At 42.4% G+C, this 18,212-nt stretch overlaps 1 protein-coding gene across 2 annotated transcripts in view; it reads left to right on the forward strand.

Annotated features, from left to right (window-relative positions):
• The first annotated feature begins 2,389 nt into the window (after positions 1-2,389).
• MOV10L1 (Mov10 like RNA helicase 1) overlaps positions 2,390-18,212 on the forward strand; it is a 39,369-nt gene continuing 23,546 nt past the window's right edge. For both annotated transcript variants that reach the window (XM_074869332.1, XM_074869333.1), the window contains exons 1-7: positions 2,390-2,477; positions 8,804-8,988; positions 13,136-13,292; positions 13,706-13,818; positions 14,616-14,806; positions 16,915-17,055; positions 17,932-18,173. In XM_074869332.1, the coding sequence (XP_074725433.1) occupies positions 2,390-2,477; positions 8,804-8,988; positions 13,136-13,292; positions 13,706-13,818; positions 14,616-14,806; positions 16,915-17,055; positions 17,932-18,173 (1,117 nt within the window). The remainder of the gene's footprint in view (positions 2,478-8,803; positions 8,989-13,135; positions 13,293-13,705; positions 13,819-14,615; positions 14,807-16,914; positions 17,056-17,931; positions 18,174-18,212) is intronic.

Raw genomic sequence — 18,212 nt, forward strand, 5'->3', positions numbered from 1 at the left:
GCATGTATAACTACTCCCCTCCCTACTCCAGAAAAACAATTTCTTCACCTGTCACGTTTCTGCCAACCAACACTCCTCTGCCTGCACTCCACAGGAAAGTGAAAGAAAACAGTAGTTACAATGGTTTTAAATCAGCGTATCCAAAAGTGGAAGCTGCCACTCCCTCAGCACTCTTCTAAAAAGATCATGTACTACAGACACGCACACACATTTCTCCTCCCAAGAGCATCACCTCAGCTACTTCAGAGCAAGACACTGGAACCTGTATGTAATTACTGGCAACCAGAATTTCTTCTGGTCTAAGAACTGTATAGAACTCTATAAAAATGTTAAACAATCTGCAATGCACTTCTAGTCATTCTTTGCCTAAAGAATGCTGAGCTAACCATACAAAAATAAAAGGTTGCCAAAGACAACTGCTACTCTAGTCTCAGAATCTAATCACAGACTATGCTGTCTTTCTACAACAGGCATAAAGCAGTTTCCCATAAAAGTATACAGTGCTCTACCCAACTTGCTGAAACCATCTCCTTTAACAGTCTTACACAGCAGTTCCCATTGAAATTACTGCAATGCTGAGCTCATCAACTCAAAAACTATGCTTTGTGAAACAGTGTTTATTAAACAAAATTTAATGGGGGCTTATACAAGATACCTAAAGCGCATTGCGTGAAGAGAACTGGTAAAAATATCAACTATGGAAATGGTAAGCAACAGTCAGAAAAATTTTATCTCTAGAACCACAGCAGCTCTTACATCAATGCTATTAAGACAAAAATACTTATTTTTTCTGTTAACCCAGTTTATAATGTTCTAGAGTCTATGCTATCATTTTGAAACTGGCTGCTGCTGAGATTATAGCAATTCACCAACATGTCACTTGCATGTGCATACTCTCCCACGCACTCCATTTCACCGCACTGGACAGACTCCAGGGCTGGCTTATGTCCGGTGCCACAGAAGCGCTGGGAGCCCTCAGCCCAGGTGAGCTGGCAGCCTGCTGCGGGTGTTGCCTGCTCAGAACGCCTTGCTTACAGACACCAGAATACCTGTCATACACTATGACCACAATTCCAGACAGCATCACCAGCAACCAACAGGCTTCACGCACCCCTCTGCTTTAAGCTTTCTGCGGTAACCACACGACACCACCTTTACAGAATCACAGAATCATCTAGGTTGGAAAAGACCTCGAAGATCATCTAGTCCAACCATTAACCTAACACTGACCGTTCTCAGCTACACCATATCCCTCAGCGCTATGTCAACCCGACTCTTAAACACCTCCAGGGATGGGGACTCCACCACTGACCTGGGCAGCCCATTCCAATGCCTAACAACCTGTTCTGTAAAGAAATACTTCCTAATATCTAGTCTAAACCTTCCCTGGTGCAACTTGAGGCCACTACCTCTTGTCCTATTGCTCATTACTTGGTTAAAGAGACTCATCCCCAGTTCTCTGCAACCTCCTTTCAGGTAGTTGTAGAGGGCGATGAGGTCTCCCCTCAACCTCCTCTTCTCCAGACTAAACAACCCCAGTTCCCTCAGCCGCTCCTCATACGACATGTGCTCCAGACCTTTCACCAGCTTTGTTGCCCTTCTCTGGACACGCTCGAGTAATTCAACGTCCTTTTTGTAGTGAGGGGCCCAAAACTGAACACAGTAATCGAGGTGCGGCCTCACCAGTGCTGGGTACAGTGCCGAGTACTTTAATGCCTCTGCAACCCCTGAGGTCCTGAAACCCTACTGAAGGAGATCCTCTCACCCTCCTTTCTGCCAGCGGTCCCACCGCTCGGCCCTACCAGGAGGTGGCCCTCTGCCGCCTGTGGTGAGGAGCCAGCGCGCCCGCCCCAGGGCAGCAGGGTGACACCGCCCCGGCTCCGTCCCCTCGCAGCCGGGGGAAAGGCGCCTCGCGGCGGGGCGGGGCGGGCAGCCCCTCAGCGCGCGCGCACCGCCCCTGAGAGAAACCGCGAGGCAGCCGCGAGCGAGGGAAGTGGGCTGCCACCGCTCTGCGTCACGTGACGTCACGCTCGAGGCGCGCGAGCTGCGACGCGACTCCCCCAGCGCTGTGCCGGGCGATGCCGGGAGAAACCGCTCACGCCACGCCACGCCACGCCACGCCACGCCACGCCACGCCACGCCACGCCACGCCACGCCACGCCACGCCACGCCACGCCACGCCACGCCACGCCCTCCAGCCTGCGCGCCCGCAGCGGAAAAGCTGCATGGCCCCGCAACACCTCCTCTCGCCCGCCCAATGGCACGTGGCGTGGGCTCTTTCACGTGACCAGGAGCGAGCGGCGTGATTGGCTGGCGGCGTCGTGGGGGGCTTGAAACGCAGCTGTAGGAGCGCGCGCTGAGGAGAGGGTGTGTTGAGGGCTGCTGCAGGATGCTCGGCCTCTTTTCTAAGGTGATCTCCTACTTCTGGAGACGTGCAGATGATGAGGAAGGAGAGGATGAGGGATGGGCGACCGCAGGTAGGAGCTCCTGGGCCTACTGTGGGTTTGCAGGGCCTGTGTGTAGCTTCAGAGCCCTGAGGACGTTCGTGGCCTCTTTTCCCATGTGAGTGGGGCTGATAGACCTGTTTCCTTTAAAAGGAAATTGGGAAAAGAAGACACCTTTCTTTGACTACAGAGCACATGAGAATGTACCAAGCAGTGTTTTTTTGTTATGCTCCTGGAGTAGGTCAGGTAACTGTTGCTGCTTAGTGTATGGAGTGAGGTGTAAGAGGAGCATTGTGGTGGTGGGTGATGGATGCTTTGGGCTTTCCCTTGCACTACTATCTTAAAACTTCATTTTTCTTGGACTGTAGGTGTGATTAGCTTTGATGTTTTGAGGCTCCAAAATAGTGTACATTTAAGACAATTTTAGTAGCATTATTCAATGTAGCAAAAAGTACTTTTTCATATTTATGAATAAAGAAAACAAAAAAGATTACTTACTGTATTATGGTCTTGATTTTGAGTGTAGCCAATAATGTGTTAGAAATCTAAACCAGCATACTTCAGTCCAACTTTAAGCCTGAAGTTGTAGTGCAGTGCTGTTTTGTGAAAGTTTGTGTAATATAAGTTGATACTACTTCTAATCCAAAAGACATCAAACTCCTAGGTCTCCAGAGAAACATCACCACATCTCGGTTCAGAAGTGTATTAATTGTAATATTATATAAACAAATTTGAAGGATTAACTTATATCACTTGTTTACTTTTCCTGCTTTTCAGAATAGACATCTTAAATGTATTGGATTCCCCATGCAAACAATATTGAGTACTTTCTTTTGCTCTGGAAAAACTTGAAAATAGTTGTTGGCCCGGAGCTTTTGGGAGAAGTAGTTTTGCCTGCAGGTATTTTTTATCTCAAGTTTTCCAACAATATACATATTATATGTACTTGGGTGCTGGATTCTGCACCTGAATGGGGTAATCCTGGCTTGGCTGAACAGAGAGCTTTGGCTGGAACTAAGGATAAAAATAAGAGTTTATGACCTTCAGAAGAAGGGGCAGGCAACTCAGGAGGACTACAAGGATGTTGTGATGTTATGCAGGGAGAAAATTAGAAGGTCCAAAGCCCAACTAGAACTTAAATCTGGCTACTGCCATAAAAGACAATAAAAAATATGTTGGCAACAAAAGGCAGACTAAGGAGAATTTCCATCCTTTATTGGCTGTGGTGGGGGAAACAGTGACAAAGGATGTGGAAAAGGCTGAGAAACTTAATGCCTTCTTCACCTCAGTCTTTAATAGTAAGACCAGTTGTTGTTGGCGTACTCAGCCCCCCTGAGCTGGAAGACAGTGACAGGGAGCCGAATGAAGCCACTGTAATCCAAGGGGAAATGGTTGGCAACCTGCTACACCACTTAAGACACACACAAGTCTATGGGATCCACCCAAGGGTACTGAGGGAGCTGACAGAAGTGTTCATCAAGCCACTTTCAATCATCTGTCAGCAGTCCTGGCTAACCAGGGAGGTCCCAGTTGACTGGAGGTTAGCAAATGTGATGCCCATCTACAAGAAGGGACAGCAGGAGGATCTAGGGAACTACAGGCCTGTCAGTCTGACCTCAGTGCTGGGGAACGTTATGGAGCAGATCATCTTGAGTGTTATCACACAGCAAGTACAGGACAACCAGGTGATCAGGCCCAGTCAGCATAGGTTTATGAAAGGCAGGTCCTGCTTGACTAACCTGATCTCCTTCTATGACAAGGTGACCTGCTTAGTGGATGAGGGAAAGGCTGTGGATATTGTCTGCCTAGACTTTAGTAAAGCCTTTGACACCATTTCCCACAGCATTCTCCTGGAGAAACTGGTGCTCATGGCGTGGACAGGTGTACTCCTTGCTGGGTAAAAGATTGGCTGGATGGCCGGACCCAAAGAGTGGTTTTGAATGGAGTTAAATCCAGCTGGTGGCCCGTCGCAAGTGGTGTTCCCCAGGGCTCAGTATTGGCACCAGGTCTGCTTAATATATTTATCAGTGATCTGGATGAGGGAATTGAGTGCACCCTCAGTAAGTTTGCAGATGACACCAAGTTGGGCAAGAGAGTTGATTTGCCTGAGGGTAGGAAGGCTCCACAGAGGGATCTTGTGGCTCTGAGACTGGTGTTACCATCAGGGCTTTGAATTTTTCAATCATGGGTTAGTATACAGGATGCCAGACCTTATGGCATCAGATGGCATGCACCTGTCCCAGAGGGGGAAAAGGATCTTGGGGCAGGAGTTAGCTGGGCTCATTGACGGAGCTTTAAACTAGATTTGAAGGGGGAAGGGGACAAAACTGGAACTTCCAGACATAAGCCCCAGGGTAGATTACCACAGTTTGTGGGCTGTTGTGCCAGTGATGACCCTCACCCTGCTATCCCAGTGGAGGCAAGGAATGGAGACATGCAGCGCAACAAAAATGCAAGGGATATTGATGGATCAGTAACCGTGGTAACACCTGTGAAAGGTCAGGCCAGACTTAGGATCTCTAAATGCGAAAAGGTGCTGGGGACATCAGCCCATCTGAAGTGCATGTATACCAACGCACACAGTGTGGGTAGCAAACAGGAGGAGCTTGAAGCCATGATGCAACAGGAAAATTACGATGTAGTGGCTATCACAGAAACATGGTGGGATGTCTCCCATGACTGGAGTGCGCCAGTTGATGGCTACAAGCTCTTTAGAAGGGACAGACAAGGAAGCAGAGGTGGTGGGGTGGCACTGTATGTTAGGGACTGTTATGATTGCCTTGAGCACAAGTGTAGTGAAGACAGGGTGGAGTGTCTTTGTGTTAGAATCAGGGGGAAGGCCAACAGGGCAGATGTTGTAGTGGGAGTCTACTATAGGCCACCCAACCAGGACGGAAAGGTAGATGAAATGTTCTATAGGCATTTAGGAGAAATCTCACGATCGCTTGCCCTTGTTCTTGTGAGAGACTTTAACTTCCCAGACATCTGCTGGAAATACAACACAGCAGAGCGGGACCAGTCCCGGAGATTCCTGGAATGTGTGGCAGATAACTTCCTGACACAGCTGGTGAGTGAACCGACCAGAAAAGGTGCCCTGCTGGACCTCCTCTTTGTGAACAGAGAAGGACTGGTGGATGATGTGGCAGTTGGAGGCCAACTAGGGCACAGCAATCATGAAATAAGAGTTCTCTATTCATAGAGAGGCCAGGAGAGGGGGCAGCAGAACTGACATCCTGGACTTCCAAAGGGCTGACTTTAACTTGTTTAGACACCTTCTTGACAGAATCCCTTGGGAGACAGTCCTGAAGGGAATAGGGGTCCAGGAAGGCTGGACACCCTTTAAGAAGGAATTGTTAATGGCTCAGGAGCAGGCTGTCCCCAGGTGGTGTAAGAGAAGCTGCTGCTAGAGAAGGCCACCCTGGCTGAACAGGGAGCTTTGGCTGCAACTCAGGGAGAAAAGGAGAGTTTACGGCCTTTGGAAGAAGGGGCTGGTGACTCACAATGATTACAAAGATGCTGTGAGGCTATGCAGGGTGGAAATCAGGAGGTCTAAAGCCCAGCTAGAAATTAATCTGGCTTCAGCAAAGATAACAAGAAATGTTTCTATAAGTATGTCAACAGAAAAAGAAAGACCAGGAGAGCCTCCATCCCCTGCTAGACCGGGGAGGAAACATGGCGACGAGTGATGAGGAAAAGGCTGAGATGCTTAATGCCTTCTTTGCCTCAGTCTTTAATAGCAAGACTAGTTGTACTGAGGGAATCCAGCCTCCTCAGCCAGAAGACAGAGACTGGGAGAACAACCTCCCAACAATCCAGGAGGAGACAGTCAGTGACCTACTGTATCACATAGACATACACAAGTCTATGGAACCGGATGGGATACACCTGAGGGTGGGAGCTGGCTGGGGTGCTCGCCAAGCCACTTTCCATCATTTACCGGCAGTCCTGGCTGACCGGGGAGGTCCTGACAGATTGGAAACTGGCCAATGTGATGCCCATATATAAGAAGGGTCAGAAGGATGATCCAGGAAATTACAGGCCTGTCAGCTTGACTTCGGTGCCCAGGAAACTGATGGAGCAGCTCATCCTGAGTACCATCATACAAGTGTGGGACAACCAGATGATCAGGCCCAGTCAGCATGGGTTTATGAAAGGCAGGTCCTGCCTGACAAACCTGATCTCCTTCTACGACAGGGCGACTTGCTTATTGGATGAGGGAAAGGCTGTGGATGTTGTTTACCTTGACTTTAGTAAGGCCTTTGACACCATTTCCCACAGCATTCTCCTGGCGAAACTGGCTGCTCATGGCTTGGATGGGCATATGCTCTGCTGGGTTAAAAACTGGCTGGATGGCCGGGCCCAAAGACTTGTGGTGAATGGAGTTAAATCCGGTTGGTGGCCGGTCATGAGTGGTGTCCCCCAGGGCTCGGTTTTGGGGCCACTCCTATTTAACATCTTTATTGATGATCTAGATGAGGGAATCGAGTGCACCCTCATTAAGTTTGCAGCTGACACCAAGTTGGGTGGGAGTGTTGATCTGCTCGAGGGTAGGGAGGCTCTGCAGAGGGATTTGGACAGGCTGAAGCGATGGGCTAAGGCCAGCTGTGTGAGTTTCAATAAGGCCAAATGCCAGGTGCTGCACTTCGGCCACAACAACCCCCAGCAGCGCTACAGGCTTGGGGAGGAGTGGCTGGAGAGCTGCCAGTCAGAGAGGGACCTGGGGGTGTTGATTGACAGCCGGCTGAACATGAGCCAGCAGTGTGCCCAGGTGGCCAAGAAGGCCAATGGTATCCTGGCTTGCATCAGAAATAGCATGGCCAGCAGGACTAGGAGTTGATTGTCCCAGTGTACTTGGCACTGGGGAGGTGGCACCTCAAGTACTGTGTTCACTTTTGGACTCCTCACTGCGAGAAAAACATTGAGGTGCTGCAGCGTGTCCCAAAGAAGGGCAACGAAGCTGGTGAAGTCTAGAGTGCAAGTCTTATGAGGAGTGGCTGAGGGAACTGGAGTTGTTTAGCCTGGAGAAAAGATTCTCAGCGCAGGCCTTAGCAGTCTCTGCAACTACCTGAAAGGAGGTTGTAGCGAGGTTGGTGTCGGTCTCTTCTCCCATGTAACAGGTGATAGGACAAGAGAAAATGGCCTCAAGTTGCACTAGGGAAGTTTAGATTGGATATTAGGAAAAATTTCTTCACTGAAAGGTTTGTCAAGCATTGGAACAGTCTTCCCAGGGAAGTGGTTGAGTCCCCATCCCTGAAAGTATTTAAAAGATGTGTAGATGTGGTACTTAGCGACATGGTTTGGTGGGACTTGGTAGTGTTAGGTTTATGGTTGAACTTGATGATCTTAAAGGTCTTTTCCAATGTAAATGATTCTATGGTTATACATACAAATTGGGAGATGAGAGGCTGGAGAGCAGCCCCACAGAAGGAGATCTGGGGGTTTGGGTTGATGGCAAGCTGAATATCAGTCAACAGTGTGCCCTGGCAGCAAAAAGGGACAACTGTGTCCTGGGGTGCATCAAGCACAGCACAGCTAGACGGTCGAGGGAGGTGATTGTCCCACTCTACACTGCACTGGTGAGGCCCCACCTCGAGTACTGTGTGCAGTTTTGAGTGCCTTGGTATAAGAAGGACATCAAACTATTAGAGTGTGTCCAGAGGAGGGTGTCCCAAGATGGTGGAAGGTCTCAAGGGCAAGACTTATGAGAAGCGGCTGAGGCCACTTGGTTTGTTCAGCTTGGAGAAGAGAAGGCTGAGGGGTGACCTCGTCGAAGTTTACAACTTCCTTAAGTGGGGCAGTGGAGGGGGATGTGCTGCTCTTCTCTCTCTGGGGACCAGTGATAGGACACAAGGAAATGGAATGAGACTGAGTCAGGGGAAGTTCAGATGGGACATTGGGAAAAGGCTCTTCACTGGGAGGGTGGTCAGTCACTGGAACAGGCTCCCTAGGGAAGTGGTCACGGCACCAAGCCGGCCAGAGTTTAAGGAGTGTCTGGTTGATGCTCTTAGTCATATGGTTCAGTTTCAGGTAGTCTGGGAGTCTAGAGGAGCTGGGAGTTGGACCTGATGATCCTTATGGGTCCCTTCCAACTCATAATTTTTTTCATGCAGCTTAAAGAATGTTGGTTTTACAATGTAGTTTTTATTTAACTAGCTTTCTTAATTGGTTGAAACCATAACTTGCCATAAGACTTCAAGATTTAAATGTGAAACTAATTAGTTGGCAACTGTATTTTTAGTTGAACAAGAGAATGACATTTTCATAGAAGGAATAGCAGGTTTGATTGCATTCATTACTTGTTGCATAGTTCTATAAACAAGTGATTTGTTCTTATGTCAACACTTTTCCTCTGGATGCAGGTGATAAAGAATTAAAAACGGTACAAGGAGTAGTGACAAGACTTTGCCATGATTATGGGATGATAGATGACATGATAATCTTCACAAAGGATGCTGTTAAGAAAAATATGCTGTTGACTGTTGGACAGGAAGTTACTGCCACTGTTGAAGAGGATAAAACATCAGGTGGCTTGAAGGCCATTAAGGTAAGAGGTGAAGATAAATAGTAGCCTCACTTTCTCTGTAAATCCCTTGAGACTTTCTTTTGGAGGTTACTATAGTTTTAGCCTCTCGAACTTTACAAAAAAAGAGAAATTGCCAGCCCTTCACCTAGTGGGGCTAAATTGTTTTGGTTTTTTATTATAGTTTATTCAATCTTCTTTAAAATGTTGTTCCTTTAATAATGATTCTTTGAGTATAGGTCTAGATGTAGTGAATATGAAACTGTTGGTTGAGATAATTGCATTAGAATTTGTTTAATCATACCTAGTTCAAATCTCTGTGTATTAACTTCTTTTGAGCTTCAAAGTCAATTTTATGTCACTGTTATATGAATGGATAAGAAAATAAAAACAGGGGCTGCAAGTTTTACTTTTTTACACAGAAATGGATAAGAACGTAAATTTCAAAACTTCCTGTTGTAAAAAATCACAACTTAATGTCGTGTCGAGTTATAAAAATGGAGATTTCAGTAGCTTTCTTGCTTAAGACTTTATTTGCAAACCTACTTCAAGCTTGATTATACATTGTCATAGCTTTACAGTAAAGTTATAATCATATGGGGTCCACTCTCAGGTGCCTGGGATAATCTAGTGAAGAAGCTGAGTCAAGTGGCCCTTCTCCATTTAGATATTATGTAAATAATGGTGCTTCGAAGACTGGCAGCAGTGCAGAAGCAGTTGATAACTGTGTAGTAGAGAATCCATCTTCTTGGCTTGTATCTGCTTGGTTTAGCTGCATTACACTTGAAGTACAGCACTAGACTGGTGTACTTCATGTAATAAACTCACCCTGACCAAAAGTCCGAGCCAAAGCTTAAGCTACTTGTACAGAGGAAATCACAGTGTAACTAGTTTAAAAGTTAACTTGAGTTTCCTAGTAAAGGGATGTTTTATGATTAAGCATCTTATCAGCTCATACTGTCTCTAAAGAATAAAATCAACAACCGTGGTGGCTTCAGAGATCATGTTTCAGATAATAAGAAGGTAATGATTAGCCAAAGTATTCTAATGTTTCTAGTAATCTTAGTAGTAGAGTTCTGATACGCAGGTTTAATAAGAGCGTAACTTACCAGATTGAAGAATTTGTCATTACTGTGTTAAATTAGCAAGTGATACATAAACTGGGGAAAGGAGGTCAAAATCCTGCATTCACTAGCATACAGTGTTTTTGATTCTTCATGCCTTTCTGTTATGCACCATCCTGATTTCGGTACTTAAGAGACATTTTAGTCAGCTGCCAGCAGTGTCCAGACACAACCAGTTGTCATAGGGAAGTGAGTTTGTACTATTTTGACACATTCAGTAATTCTGTTGATACCAAGTGGCATATATATTAATGGAGTGAATTATAGTTAATAACTGAGGCTGCTAGTATCTCTGTGGTGATGTAGTGGACACTTTTCAGAATTAGTCTGTTGACCAGTCCTGAACCTGTTCATACTAATGCTAAGTAGAGGCATACCTTTAAAAATACTTTCATCTGTCACCATGGAATTACTTCTTATTTATATTTCTTTTCTGTAGTCATGGCTCTTCTCTTGATGATAAACTTGAGCAGTTGAAGCTTCACTGGATTTTCTGTGCACTCTTTGGGAAAAGACTTTCATGGCTTTTAAGTAAGGCCCTGAATATCAGCAGAGGCATTGACATGTCTATGGAAAGCAAGGTTGTGTGGTGTACTCTTTCTTGCTCCCTATTCCCCCTGGAATTTGAGGATTTGATCCATATGTTTTAATTTTCCAGGTGTCTGAAGGTCAGGCTTACTCAAACTACTGAGCACTTGAAAATCCAGGGGGTCATGTACATGTGCAGAGGCGTCTACATGTATCTGTGATGTGCAGGACATGTAACTGCTGGAGGCTCATTGCTGCATAAAACATCTAATTAAGACTGGGAGAAGGATGCATGTTTTGGAGGGCATGTGTTGTATGTACATAAAGCTCATATACACATCTATAACTGGAAGTATGATAGAAATTGTAACACTGCCTGTTGGTGATACTTAGGTTTTGAAGAGCTGCACTTAAGGCCAGTCGAGTCTCTGTAAAGGATGACCAGATACCATCGTGGGCTGCGTTGTGAGTGACCACATGAACAGTTTAGTCCAGTACAGTTCCCCTCACTGTAACGGTCTTCCTCTGAGTATGACTGTGTGGATGAAGGTTTGTCTTTGCCATGAGAAAGAGTTGCCTCCTGTAAAACACGTTAGTACAGGTGTTAGTCTAGAAAGTTACTTTGGTTTATTATATTTCTCAACTTTTTGGCCTCAAACTTGAAAATCTGACTAGGATTCAAAGCTCTAACTTCAGCCACTATAGCTGTTAATCTTAGGAAAAGCTCTTTATCTAATTAACCTATAAATAGGAAACCAATGCAAAGATGCTGAATGCCTGCTGAAAGCCTTTTTTAATCATTATTTGTCAATAATAAATATGCTTTTCATCTGAACATGATAATAGTCCATGAGATGTACACCAGGCTAATGGGGAAGACAAGTTCTCTGTGTGAGATAATGAGTTGCACATAACAAGCTCCTCCCTAGAGGCTGAACTTGAGCTTAAAATAAATGCATACCTCTGAGAATTTTTTTCCTTTAAGGGTTGAATTGGCAGTAACTGTACTGTGTCTGATAAAATGAAGTTGACTAGAAATGTGACTTCTCAAGTATGAATAGACAGAAAATAAAAATACTAGAAGACTAACTTGATTTGTGGTTTACTCTGTAATGTTTGAGGGGAGTTCTTTGTGAAAATTGTGCCTCCAAGAAGTGCACCACACAGGTAGCAATAGCATTTAACAAGTGTAGAATTCTTCGTAATATTTTGAAGGGTGTGACTATAGGGCTGTTTTCCATCTGTGCACAAATGCTGATCTATAAGAGAAAGATGGCACTGTACAGAGCCTTTTGTCAGTGTATTAATTTTTTCATGTTATACATGAAGAAAATACTTTTCAGAGTTTCTAATATTTGTGTGGAAGTAAAAACACTACAGCTAATTTTTTTCCTCTTCTATCCAGTTGTGGCTTTTAGTTACACTCTTGTCTGCATTATTCTAGTTTTCCGCTCAGTTTCTTTATTCTGGTTGTGAATTTACGAATACTTAGCTTTCTGAAATAAGCTGTTAATTTAATGATCTGACTTGTACATTTACATTACAGTTCATGGAAAAAGTTGTCCATGGGCATTTCATTCATTGTATTTGTTTAATCACTGCAGAGATACCTTGCACACTTTCTTCATGCTTTCCTACAACCTTATCCTCATAAGCCTAAATAGTTTCTCTACATACCATTTGGAGTCAGCAGTTCTTGCTCAGTGGTCATATGTGCTTCTGTCCAGTGGTATGGACATTGTTACTGGCCCTGACAGTCCTTGTAGAGAGCAGGGAAGCTCTGAAGAACAAGTGTTTGAACTGCAGAGTGGAGACTTCTGAACCTGTGATGGTGGTGGCCCTTTGGCACCAAGGAAGAGCACTTGCAGTTTTAGGAGCTCTAGTAATTAAGACCAGAGATGCTATATCTTACCCAAAAATAGCTGTGGTGGAAAAATGGTTTCTGCACATCAACAGTTTGTAGCTTGTGTTCTGCAGAGGGCTGTTTAAAAGAGTAAACTTACACTTGAGGTGGTGATATGGAGAGTCTATAAGAAGCAGCTCTTTAGGGTTTTTTAGTCAAAGTGTTAAAGAATAACAGGGGCAGTCTGAAATACATATGGTGTTTATAAATAGCATCTTGAAAACATTTTTTTTTGCTTTCTGAAATAGTGATGTTCTAGATCCACTTGTGTACAATCAGATTGCTGGGGAGGAGTCCTCTTGTCAATATGAAGACAATTCTGAAGTAGATCTAAAGCATGGGAAGCATGAGAAAGATTGGACAAATCAACATGTAATTACAGTAGTTGTCAGTGTTGCAGCATACAGCAGACTTAAAAGAGAAGTTACTGGCTGTTTGCTACTCATGGTTTTTGTGTACAAAAATGAACAAGTTCATATACAGTGAGTATAGAATTGTCTAATAAGGAGTTTGACTTCCATAAGCAGTTGAAACTCTGATATTTATTGTAGTAATATGTTTAACATATAATTGTGAGTATCAGCTGTTTGAATGTTGTGGTTTTTTGTATTAACAGGTAGATGCTGTCCAGAATACGTGGGAAGACTCCAATTCTGCTTGTGATGCTTCTGAACTAAATATGAAAATATTAATTGGCAGTATTACCTCTCTCTCTAAGGATGGTGGCTATATTAATCAGAATACTTTTTTTGCAATGGAAGATGTCTGTGACGGTGTGTAGGGCCTTTCTTGTTTGCTCTTTCTTAACTTTTTTATATGTACAATAGAAATATCTTCTGATAAACTCGCAGTCAACATCCCAAATAAGTTCTAATACAGTGTATGGAGTGAAACAAACAGGCATTTGGGTGAAGAAAGCTACCTTTCATTCTCACTGAGTGTAACTTGCATGCAGTCACGTAAGCATGGATTTCACGTAAGCAAATGTAGTTTTCTACTAGCATCTCTTACGTAGTTTGTCATAACCTACTGGGGGAAGAACTGCAAAGAGAAGTCTGAACTTGGTGGATCTCAATAATGCAGTGTTCTGGCTGGTCATTTTATTTAACTGAAACTAGTTCTGTATGGGAGTAATACAAATGTCATCAGTAGCAATTAAACTTGACAAATGTTCTGTTTTACATAGGTTTCAAACCTTGTGAAGGTGACTGGGTGCAAGCAAAATATTTTATTAACCCAACAACGTGGAACAGTGAAGCAGTTGCTGTAAAGCCTTTGAGATATAAGCGAGTAGACAAGGTAAATGTTCTGCACATTGTTTTTGTCAAGAGGAATTTTGTGTGAAGGGAGATTTTGTAGGTGGTTTTAAGTTGCTAATATTGGTAGATCTTCTATAACACATCTTTAATTAAAAGATACAACGTATCAACTCATCCATTTCGAGGATTACTTCTAAAATAACAAAGCTTTTTGAAAAAGCATACACATTTTGGTTAGAACGAGAAGAAACTTATTTCCTGGCTATCAATTGCTGATTTGGATGTTTATTGTTGCTTCAGTTACACTGGTTGCAATGAGGATGTGTGGATTTTCAAACTTTTTTAAAGTAGTAATGACTGGAATGTATTATGTTAACTTTAATTTATCCAAGTGTTTTGACTTAAAATCAACCATTCCCCCTTTTTTATTTTAATGATGATGAAAATATTTGTTCCCTCTAGGAATACATATATTAGGTTTATATTTTATTGTATTTGCTTTAACTGTATATATTGAATAATAACTGCATGTCAAGTATAGGAAAAAATTTCTTCTCTTGTGACTGCTAGTATTGAACTATAAATTAGGTAAGTTGGTAAGTCACAAGACAGGTAACGTGTGTACTGTAGTATGCACTTAGGTGGAACCTAATGCTTATCTTTTAAATCTAAAGACAAGCACAGAGATTCTAGGTTAGAGCTGTATGAATAACAAACTTCAGAATGCAGCTCTGTTGATGCTAAAATGGCTGTTGCAGGAAAAAATTATGCAATGGTAGTATGCTTGTTATCTTAAGCAGATAATATCAAGTAACACTGAATAACAAACTGTTACAGGTTCGCATTTCCAGCATCTGTGGAAGAAGTGGTACAGTAGATGAGAGTATATTTTTCACTTTGGATTCATTGAGACTTCCTGATGGCTATTCACCTTGTAGACATGATCTAGTGAACACAGTTGTGGTGGAGAGCAATCAGTCATGTTATATTTGGAGAGCTCTCTGCTTGGTGCCAGTCAGCCTGGATAGGTAATATTAATTCTTTCATTCACTTTCCACTCTTAACTACTAGAGATGAATTGTAATTTCACATCTTAAATTTTGTTGGATCTATTAAGTGAGAAGTATTGTGAATTCTTCACTAGTTGACTAGAAGGCATGATAGATCATTAGTAAGATCAGAGTGTGGTATATTTTGGTCCTTGCTTTTTCACCTTCCTTTCCAGAAGGTGAGGATATCTATGCTTACTACAGAAGTAAAACTAGTAGGAGCTGAGCTCAGGGATATTGCTAGCCAAGGAAGGAATTCTGTATGATTTTGTTAGAAAAATGCCAAGCTCATGCTCTTACCTCGTGTTTCCTCTATTCTGTGCTCTTCTAGTGAGATCTTTACAATTTGAAAACCATTCTCAGCAAAACTGATGTAAAATGGATGTTTCTTTAATCCATTTTGCTTAAGCTGTAGTGATTCTTCAGATATCTGTCCTAAGTGGAATAGCTTAATGATCTCGATACTAGATTCATTAGGCTTGCAAATATCAAACTGGAAGGTTCTGCAGGCATGTCAGATGACATATGTGGTGTGAGAAGGATCTGGACAGATTGCAGAAAAAGTTGAAAAAAGTAGATGATGTTCAGTATGGAGAAAAAGCAAAATTTTGTGAAATAATCAACTACACAAATGTAGAATGGGCAACAGCTAGCCAGTCAAGTTCTGCAGCAAAGGTCTGGAATTTGATTTGTGAGTTCAAGTGTCTGTCCTGTGAAAAACAGAAATAAAAACTGCCCAGATGTATATAAATAGGGCTATTACCTGTAAAATCTGTCACTCTCAGTGCTAACAAGGCCTTGGTAGGATTACAGAATCTGATTCTGCAAGTCAAAAATAAGCTGTCAACCAATTGGAAAGTCCAAAGGAGAGCAGAACAGATGTTCAGATACCTCTCAAACATAGTCTTTGGGAGAACTTGCCTTGTTCAATCTCTAGGAAATACAGCAGTACATGTATCTTCAAAAGAACTATGAAGAATGGTTTTCACTGGAGATAATGGATATAATAGATTTAAACTGTACCTAGATGGAGCTTGAAGTGTTTACATCTCCTTGCACAACAGTACAATTTGCTTATTTTTTCAGTTGGACCTATTTTTAATGATGGATTTTATACAAAAAATTCTTACTAAAGCCAAGTTACAAAAGTAGAGCTTAGGGTGGTTTTCTCAGTTTTGGTGTATTTCCTACCGTATCAAAAAATTGAGGTAGCTTAAGCTGCAATGGGAGACATCTAGTGGGCTTTGCTAGTAAATTGGTATAGCTGATAAAGAACAGATGCAGTCATTTTCTACTTTATTGTATTAGATAACTAAGGAATACTTAGGGTGTGTAAATATTGGTGAAATTATTTGAAAAATTTCCATGTGATTTTTAGTGCCAATTTATGTAACTGAATAGTTTCTTAATCATGGAATAGAAACAATTTTTTTAATGGTTTCTACAGGCAGCTGAGACTGAGAGGTTAGAGTTATGGTCACTGTCTCAGACAGGGAAGAACATGGGACTTCGGTTTCATAGGCATTTTTCATCAGTAGTATGTGTGATGGTGGTTTTTAAGAGTGCTTCTTGGTTTTCAGTGTTTTTCAATTTCTTCTTCAGTTTGCTGCTTTGAGATTGTAGCAGTAAGCAGAAGACTTAAGAGCTTGGGGTACATGTTGAAACACTTCCAGTGTAGTTATTTTACCTCTTGAGCTCCAGTGCTAATCCAGGACTCACTAAGGAGCTGCTTTTTGTGGTGTCTTGGTTCAGCTCACGAAGAGATCCGTAACAGCTCCAGTCACGATTTGATTCAGCACTTCAGCAAAGATTAACTAGCTCCTTAACCATTTTAACCTTGTATCCGAAGTTTTATGCTGGTTTATTGTGCTGCTGACAAAAGGCTTGTTGTTTTTAATTTGCTGCTTAAATTAGTAAAGGTAGTCCCATTGGAAGTATAAATAACTGAGAAAAAGTGAACCCTCTCAGCTGTTACTCTCTAAATGCTGTGACTGCGCTCTGATATAGTGATTCTTAAACTTAACACTGAATAAAAAATATTTGCTGAGTCTATGTTTCGAAATCACTAGCTAAAATTATTTTTACAGACAATCTCACTCTAATGGAGTCAATCTGGATGAGCCTTATGAAAACTTAATGGGAGACAAAGGAGGGTTGGAAGTATCAAGAATGACTAATTTTGGAACTCTGAAGCGGGGGGAATCTAACAGAATGATCATTTGGATAGAGTAAGCCTTTCTGATTGTTCTAAGCTTTCTTACTTTCCATCACTCCGTTGTCTGTAAACCTGTCTTTAACACAGAAATCTCTCACAGTTGAGCCTTGTGGTTCATGGTCTTCAAGTAACCCCCAAATACTATAGAATTAAAGAGAATTTCATATTGAATTTGATGTCTTTAGGACAGTCTTTTTATTGAGCATATATCTTGTAGATAGTGCTTTGAGACTCCCAGTCCTATGTCTCTTTTCAGTCTTAAAATCCTTTCTGGAGTGAGGATTAAAGTAAATGCTTTTACTTGTGTGTCTGATTTAAACTGCAGATATGCTGCCATCTTCAAATTTTAGAACGAGAGGACTGTTGCATACTCATGTGTTAAAAGCAGACCGGATTTTTTTTTCTTAATTGTTTATTTTTTTGTTTGTTAGTTCTCCAGCATCTGGGTTAAAAAATATGTCAGTGTATACTTGAGGGTGGCTTTGGTTTGGTGTTTTTCTCTTGTTTTCTGGTTTGGTTGGGGTTTTTTCCACATCTGGGCATAGAGGCTCAAATGAAGTCACACCTGAATATCCTCTATTTGTTATGAGCTCTTTCCTAAGAGTTAGTTACCCAATCATAAATTTTAAGTTACCATAGCTTTTTTTATACACAGTATTTCTGTATGTTTCATATGGTAGTTGATATGACCTAGAAATATTAACATTTAGCAGAGGTTCTAGTCCTCTTGAGTTAGAAGCAGCAGTGCAATTTCTTTCTAACAGCAGTTATGAAATAATGGCAAACTAACCTGCTACAGACAGCTGTATTTGACTCTAGGTAAAATTAAGCTTCCCAAGAACATTAACTATGAATTTAATTATGTAATTAATTACATAACTACTTCTAGGAATAAAGGGAGTGTACCACAGTCCTTAATCAGCTGCAGATTAGCTGGATGGGTGAAAGACAAGCAATTCAGTTTTCAGATTCCTCAAAACTCTGAGAACAGTCCAGAAGTGTATCTGTCATCTTTTCCAATAAATCAAGAAGATGTTTCAAAAGCTGCAATTAATTCATATAACGACCGTGGAGGAACAACATATGAGTCATTGAATAACACATCCATTATGAAGAAGGGAGTCATTCCAGGTACAGTGAAATGTTAACATTTGAATACTGAGTGTTAAC

Source organism: Strix uralensis, chromosome 5 (assembly GCF_047716275.1).
Source record: "Strix uralensis isolate ZFMK-TIS-50842 chromosome 5, bStrUra1, whole genome shotgun sequence".
NCBI classification, from domain to species: Eukaryota; Metazoa; Chordata; class Aves; order Strigiformes; family Strigidae; genus Strix; species Strix uralensis.